Genomic DNA, 7,813 nt, shown 5'->3' with positions numbered 1-7,813 from the left:
AATTAAGTTATTCTTTTGATTGCACTTTTTAAAAGTTTTAGGATTCAATTGCACTTTCTCAATAAATTTTAGGACTCGATTGCACTTTTTGAAATTTTTAAGACTTGATTGCACATTTTGAAAGTTTTAGGATTCAATTGCACTTTCGTGACAAGTTTTAAGACTTATAATGCGCTTATCCCAAAAAATATAATGCACGTGAAATATATAATGGATCAAATAATTTAAAAGTCAAGCAATATAAAGCAATTGAAAATGGAATGGCTTGGATCCCATGAACACGTCTATTCTGCTTATATTATTTTACACTAAAAAGAATTAGAGAAACGATTGATTGAATTTTTCTTCATCAATTGTTTTGCTTTTAGAGATCCTTGAGGATCCAATCGTTAGAGAGCAAATGGAGTTTAATGCGCTCCCGTCGTTCAAATTATCAAAGATGGTTCCAAATACTCCGTTAGATTACAATGAAAATGTCTATGGAAGTTCACATATTTATTCTATAATAGATGGATTCACTAATTACTGGCGTAGATGAAGATTAATATAAAATTTACATCAAATTTTGAAAATAAAGTCAACTAATTGTTCATCAGGTAGATTTACCACAATGCTCAGAGTTATTCCGTTTCTTTCAAAAGATTGAATAGTTCATCAAACTTTTAATTTTGAACTCACTAGCCAAAATATCAAAAACAAGGGTTGAATTCCCAATATTGTTTACGGATTGGACATACAAAAATCATCTTGGAAAATCACTCACCACTTCTAATATCAAAAACAAAAGAAACGACAAAAACTATTAAGGAAAGATTTCACCTACCAACGCTCAACCAAAATGAGGAAAAAAAAAAAGAACAAGAACAAATTATGTATTAAGCCACATCACCCAAATACTATTCCCCACCCACTTTCCTCATTATATATGGATTTAAAGACACACATACACACGCAAAAGCCATTTGAGCTCATCCATATAATACGTGGGATTCATTATATAAGTATAATAAGTTGTTTTGGTAAAATTTGGACCGAGGACAATGAACGAACCCATCTTAGTATCTATCTTTGCTAATTACAAGACAGTTTCTCCGTCAAAATACTATATGTTTCTGCCGGAATACCCTGCCGAAATCTTACATTTGTCCGATCACATATCTCAGACACTGCTTTGAGAAAGAAACTTAAGAGAACTAATCAATATCTTCAACTATAAAAGTGAGCTGTAAAAGCATGGTTACAAGCGGCTTAAGAATTGCAAAGACTCTTCAACTTTGCACTCATTTTAAACAACTCAACAAAGCTAATACAAAACATGCTGGTCAGAGAGCATACTTTTTAACCATCTCGTGTCAAAATCAAGTTCAACTCCATCGAAGCTATAAATCTCTGGCATCTCTCCTGAATATCTGCGTGCCCTGAGGGGGTGAAGTTACTGTGTGATTGAAGTTCAAACAATACAGCATGTGCCGCCATTTGGAGGTGAAGCTCCACAAATTCATGAGCAGAACCAGTAATGCACAACTCATATCCCACCACTCTACTTGTACCATCCAGTAAGTACCCACCTCAACAAGAAACAGAAGCAGCATGCCATGGCCTGTCGGAAGTTGACATATATCTATTTGTGACTATCCTGAAGAATGGCTAAGCAGATAAATAAAAAATAAGGTGATGCATTCCGACTCCAATTATATGTGATGTCCATTTGAGGCAATAATAGATGCTTCTATCAAAAAGGCAAAAAGAAAAACTTATAATAGATATAACTATTGGTCTCTAAAAGAGGGAAAAGGTCAACCATCTAGCAGCCTGCGACCCTGATCAATGGTCATCCGAAGAACCACCTAACATGCCCACTAGGGCAAGATGTTGCAGAACAACACCTTTTAGACTAGATAAACTCGTTAATACGCAGGACCTATAAACAACTAAAATGGAAAATCGTCCTTGCTTATTATGGGTCAGAGGTCCAAGAGTCCTAAATGATTCCTTTTCTTTCATCTAGTAAAGAATCAGAGGCAAGATGACAAAAACCTGGAACAGAAGAAGAAGGATGCAAAGTGACTTTTCTGTTTTCCGGCCGAATGCTCTTAGAAAGAAATTGACTAGTGTCCCATCATTGGTGCCAGTCAGTAGTCCACTCTGAGGATCAAACCTGAAATTCGTCAACATAAAATCATCAGGTCATCAAATTACATAGACCATTATTACCATAGTGGAAACCTAAAATTTTGAGGTAAATAATACTACCTAGGTAGACGATGCCTTGGACATTTGACAAATCCTGCTAGCTGGAAAAAGAAGCTAAACTTGATAAAAAAACGACACCAATAATACACAGAATTGAGAGAGAGAGAGAGAGAGAACCTGTGGAAGCGAAAGTAAAAAGTTCAGAATTTGCGGTAGGAAGAAGATCAGCAGTGTTTCACTGAACCAGATTGAGTAGAAATGGAAAAATAATTAGCTTCAAAGCATTGCCAATAATTCTGCTGCAATAGCAAATGCAACTGTGCAGAACGATGACCAGAAAAAAAAAAGGTGAAAACTTTCAATTTTGGGACCGAGCGAAAGCTTCGCCTAAGGTAAAAATTGGGACCCACACGATGACGACGTAACTAATGACTTTTATGGTATCGGTATATAAAACAGCAGCTCTCATTTTCCATTGATAATTTAACAGCTAATTGTGCATACGTAAAGGGGAATATCACCATCAGGGGACAATTTTCTAACAGTCTGGTCAAAAGACATGTAATGAACCATCAAGTATTTTCAGGATTTATGAGCAGAGCCCCATAATATTTCACTTCTCTAGAGTCTAAACAGCTAATCGCACGGCTTAATTCATTCGGTTTGGAATACGATCTACAAAGAATAACTCGCTGAAAATCATTTATGGAACAAAGTATAGGCAGTATATAATAGTTTTCTAACTGTTGCAGAATAACTAGAATAATGCTTGTATTTCAGCTGCATAAGACAGCATATGCAGGTAAGACAGATTAAATAACTGAAAAAAGATAAAAGCACTTTCGCCTATGCCTGCACTTGATATCTCCTTAAACAGTTAAAGCGCATCTTTAAGATGTGGAAGGCCACAAGAAAGGGCCTACCTGTAATGTCCTAATATCCCAACCACTGCCATTGTCATCCCAGCAAAGTATGTGTATGTATCTCCAACAAAAACTGAAGATGGATACCTATATTGGGCAGAGACACGAGCTTTATCAGGTGTTGGTTCTCCACATATACTAATAACACATTCAAAATACCAAGGATAAGTATTCATTGATTACCAATTGTATGAAAGTAAAGCCAAGGATGTGGCTAACATTGGTTGAACAAGATAAATAGAAAATGCATGAGCCTGCATGTACTCGGGATCTTTCGATGCTCCAATTTGGATAATGTTGTGCAGCAGAATCTGTAAATGGATTAAATGTGTCAGATTCTTATATAATGGGATGCTAAATACTCATAAGTTCATGCTTACCGCAGCTGCAATGACAACTGTTTGACCCACTTCAAGACCATTTAAGCCAGCGTGAATGTTGATGGAGTTTGTGCAAAACACCGCCAAAAGTCCCATGTATAACTTATAAATCCATCCTGTCCAGATAATAATTAGATTTGCAACATAGAGGATAAGCAACTCGACGGACAAGACAACAACAAACATCTTGGTGATTGCTCATGTTTAATCCTCTCCTTATGTCCAACATTACTTACACTACCCATTATGAGTTTGCAACCAACGGATAAATTAAAATTAGGTTTTAACCTCTCTTTTTTTACTTAAGTCAGTGACAAAAAGATAGCTAGCTACCACCGCCCTCAGCGGCTGCGCTGGCTTCGGGCTCCCCTCCCCCCACGAAGGGTAGGAGTTCGAATCCCAGCGCTGGCGTCAAGGATTCTTAAGCGTGAAGTTGTGGTGGTGGGTCCTGCGCTAGCGTCACCCCGGGTTTACCTCCTCGGCTGTCGGCCGTGCGGGGGGTTCCCGGGTTACCAAAAAAAAAAAAAAAAAGATAGCTAGCTCAATCTATGTTATCTCAGTAGGTCAGTATACTTATGCTCCAATGGGACTTTTTGGAGAACAGCTATAAGAGTTATCTACATCAACATGCATGTCCACTCTAAATATCGTGTCCAACTGTATACAATTCCCGAAAATAGATCACCTTGAGGGTGGGAAAGAAATCGAGAATTGCATGGAAAGCAAATGCATTGAATGCATTCACTGCTTGAGACTTGTGAACTATGATTCTAATACATACCTAAGTCCAATATCTCCATACCAACGTATGGAATAAGAGGCTTTGGTATGACAATAGTTGTATGTCCAGCATAGGCCATCAGCAAAGGAAGAGCAGCAAATGATGGTAGGATTAACTTCCTGTTCTTGCAAATTAGAAGGAAATCCAGAATAGAGTCAGTTCCATCTCATAATTTGTTCACATAAACCATGTGATGAATGGTTGAGCTTCTTATACCAACATGAGTTTTCTCCTAATATTGAAGTATATTCTCATATCATGTGATAATGATGGAGGATTGACAGATACTTACACTCTCCAGGGAACATCAAGGACATCATCCATAAAACCAAGCAAAACCATGAAGCAAATTGATGCCAACGCTGCATTATACTCAACAAGCCACTGCACAAAGTAAATAGTAGAATTTTAATTTTCAATTAGCAGAGGAGGAGCTCAGAGCTGAAAAATACATGGTGGAGAAGAACTTGATAAATCCAGTGTTACCAATGCTTTAGACGTAATCTGATAACACCAAGAGTTATTTACGGGAGAAGTTAAGATGGAGAAAGGAAGCACCAGTTGGAAATTGGCATGACTTAACCAAGCATTTACAAATTAAACAACCAGACAAAAAAAATGAAGGAACTATTCCCTACGCATTTTAAGTCGTGTTCAGGAAGATGGCAGGATTCATGTCATGAAGCTGAGGCAACACATAATGAAGAATAAGGTAAGAGAATTGCGTTAGCAGCTCAAATTTCAGTATAACAAAATTTATGAGCTCAAAAAGGGAGCAAAAAAGAAATATATAATAGTTAAGAAAAGTGCAGCATGCCAAAAGTTTGAATTTAGGAAGAAACTAAAGAAGTTCTCTTTGAGGCGCAATTGATTATCAAAAGTCAACTACTCCATGAAACAACAAGAGCCAGCCAACTAATAATCGTGCTCGTCAACCATTCAAACAAGAGAACTTACATTTGAATCTGCTGTAAAATTGAAATACTGGAACACAATTGCCAAGACCAAGTATACGATCCCAACAACAATACCCAGCGACTCAGGCCTGCATATCAACAAGTATCACCACTACATTAGCCAAAGAAGAGCCACAAAATTGGAAGAATCATATTTACTGACTGATCCAACTACATATGGAAACGTGAGTTTATGCCTTCCATAACCACATGCCAGGTGAACAATATATATGAATCAAATGATTCCAAATAAGCAATGAACAACTTGCGTATATCACAAGAAAACACAAAATTCCATTACTTATAGTTTAGGATATAACTTAAATCTGCAGCCTAATGAGACAAGACCACATCATTTGCAGCTGTAGTGTCCCAATTCCAAATTACGGCTTCTCATTCAAGCCATTGGAACTGTAGAGATGTCGCAATACTAAATTCTATAATGTAGGAAATGAAAATGCAAAAGTAAATCACGTTACTGAGAACCACAAATAACCACATCACAAATGCAACAGGTCCTAAAATTAGTACGAGCGACTTCGACTCATGAGGCCAAGTGAATCCCACTCCTATCCAGCTCAATGTAACATACACAACGCGACCGTGAGGAAATTCTAATACAAGCATCCAAACGCAGTACAAAACCAGCCGATTCCATTTCCAACCTCGACAAAGATCGAAAATTTGCAGCTAAAATCGCGGAATTCGTGCAAAAAAACTACTCACACTTTCACGGTCCCCTGAGGCGTTCCCTTCTTGTTGATGTCGTACCCGAACAGGTTGCGCCTCAGGACGTATCGGGAAGCGACGGGGATCAGCCTCACGGTGGCGAAGAACCCCGCGAGGCTGAGGCCGGCGTTGATGAGGATCGACCTCCTGAGCTCCCGATCGATGTCGAAGTGGCGCGCGATCAGGTAGAGGTAGGGGACCAGGAAGAGGGCGGCGAGCTTGAGGATGAAGCCGAGCTTCGGCGGGGCGATTGGGGGATCGACCGGCGCGGCGTCCGCGGGTTTGGGCGGGGCCTTGAGGGTCTCGTCGGAGGAGACGGAAGCTCTCTTGCGAGCTGCCATGGCTGAATCTTGTGAGTCGCTCAGCGAAGAGAAGAAGGGAAAAATACAGTCTCTTTGGTTCTCAGTGACCTCCTCTCTCTCTCTCTCTCTCTCTCTCTCTCTATCTCTCTCTTGGTCGAGCTCGACCTCGCTTTAGAGCCACGTCGGATTCATACGCGTCATGGTTCCTAATCATGTTCCGCCACGTGCCTTTAGTGGGTGGACTTTCGTTTAAGGCAGATGTTCAACATTGAGATTTGACCTTTGTCCTTTTAGGGCACGCATGGTAATATTTCTGTTCCAAAAATTAATTTATGGCCAGAAATATATTTTTCTATTTCTATTTCGTGGACGAATTTCTAAGCAAAAATGCGTGTTTGATAACGATACAAAATTTCTGTTTCCGAAATATAAATTTATTTGATAACGACACAAAATTTCTCCGTTCCGGGCAACTGGCGAAGGACGGCGGGTGGCGAAGGACAGTGGCCGGCAATGGGAGGTGGCCCGCCGGTGGCGGTGGATGATGGCGGCCGGCGGCCGGTGCCGGGTGGTGGAGCATGGCGGCCGGCGGCGAAGGGTGCGTGGAGCACGACGGCCGGCGGCGAGGGCGGGAGAACGCGCGGCCGACGACGGCGGAGGGTGACCGGAGGCCGCCTAAGCCTCGGGGCGGTGGAGCACGACGGCCGACGGCGCGGACGACGGCGGCCGGGCGGCCGACTGCGGACGACGGCGGTCGGCGGCCGACTGGGCGGAGGGTGGCCGGCACTCAAGGCTGTGGAGGCGGCGCCGATTTGGGCGGAGGACCGGCCACGGTGGCAAATTCCAACGGCTATCGGCGGCGGAGGACGGTGGTCTGAGCCGCAAGAGACGGCCGACGGTGGACGACACCTGACTGGGTGGACGGCGGCGAGAGGTGACCGGCTACGGCCATTAGCTGGGAGCCGGCCGTACAGTGGCGGCGAAGGACACAGGAGGCAGCGGTGGGAGGGTTGCGGCCGGTGTTGGGCGGCGGCGAACGGCGGAAGATGGCGGTGGGAGGAGGCAGTCGGCGAAGGACACCGGCGGTAGGCGGCCAACGGCAAGAGGCGGCCAGCGGTGGCGGGAGGCGACCGGCGGTGGCGGGAGGCGGCCAGCGGTGATGGGAGGCGGCCGGCGGCAATAGCGAGTGGCAAGGGGATAACCGGCAAGTAGCGAGGGCTAGCGATAAGAAAAGTTTTTATTTCTTATTTCTGTTCCAGAAATAAAAAAGTAAATTTTTTTTACTTCTGATTTCTGTTCCAAACCTATTTCTGGAATAGAAATTTGTTCCAGAAATAGAAAAATGAAATTGCGTTACCAAACGAATTTCTGTTCCAAACATATTTCTGGGAACAGAAAAATAGAAAAATAAAGAAACAGAAATATTACCATGCGCGCCCTTAGCTGAAACGTAATATTGGCAAGTTGCCGTCATGGTCCATCGAGGCCGGGGTTGGGAATCCAGTGCCATGGCCCGGGTCCATCTAGGCCGTGCTCCGATCCATTGAGG

The 7,813-nt window shown here is 42.4% G+C and overlaps 1 protein-coding gene across 1 annotated transcript; it reads right to left on the bottom strand.

Annotated features, from left to right (window-relative positions):
• Nucleotides 1-1,041: 1,041 nt before the first annotated feature.
• On the bottom strand, nucleotides 1,042-6,397 carry LOC115674809 (uncharacterized). The gene is made up of 11 exons (XM_030597324.2): nucleotides 5,960-6,397; nucleotides 5,235-5,322; nucleotides 4,570-4,661; nucleotides 4,278-4,396; nucleotides 3,497-3,612; nucleotides 3,300-3,427; nucleotides 3,117-3,203; nucleotides 2,371-2,431; nucleotides 2,254-2,294; nucleotides 2,038-2,158; nucleotides 1,042-1,600 (listed from the first exon to the last, which is right to left on the bottom strand). Exons 1-11 carry the CDS (start codon nucleotides 6,301-6,303, stop codon nucleotides 1,541-1,543), a joined length of 1,257 nt encoding a protein of 418 aa, XP_030453184.2. The 5' UTR covers nucleotides 6,304-6,397; the 3' UTR covers nucleotides 1,042-1,540.
• Nucleotides 6,398-7,813: the final 1,416 nt, after the last annotated feature.

The sequence above is a fragment of the Syzygium oleosum genome, unplaced genomic scaffold (genome assembly GCF_021117445.2).
Source record: "Syzygium oleosum isolate NSW1041296 unplaced genomic scaffold, Sole_v2.1 Sole_v2.25, whole genome shotgun sequence".
In the NCBI taxonomy this organism is placed as follows: Eukaryota; Viridiplantae; Streptophyta; class Magnoliopsida; order Myrtales; family Myrtaceae; genus Syzygium; species Syzygium oleosum.
The sequence above is the reverse complement of the archived record's forward strand: the minus strand, read 5'-3'. Positions and strand labels throughout refer to the sequence as shown.

Excerpts from the sequence above, each read along its gene's own strand:
- LOC115674809 (XM_030597324.2), bottom strand. The coding sequence starts at position 6,303 with ATGGCAGCTCGCAAGAGAGCTTCCGTCTCCTCCGACGAGACCCTCAAG. Across the intron at positions 4,662-5,234 it reads ATTTTACAGCAGATTCAAAT|TGGCTTGTTGAGTATAATGC; the intron begins GTAAGTTCTCTT and ends TACTTTGTGCAG. Across the intron at positions 3,613-4,277 it reads TATGGAGATATTGGACTTAG|GATGGATTTATAAGTTATAC; the intron begins GTATGTATTAGA and ends TTATCTGGACAG.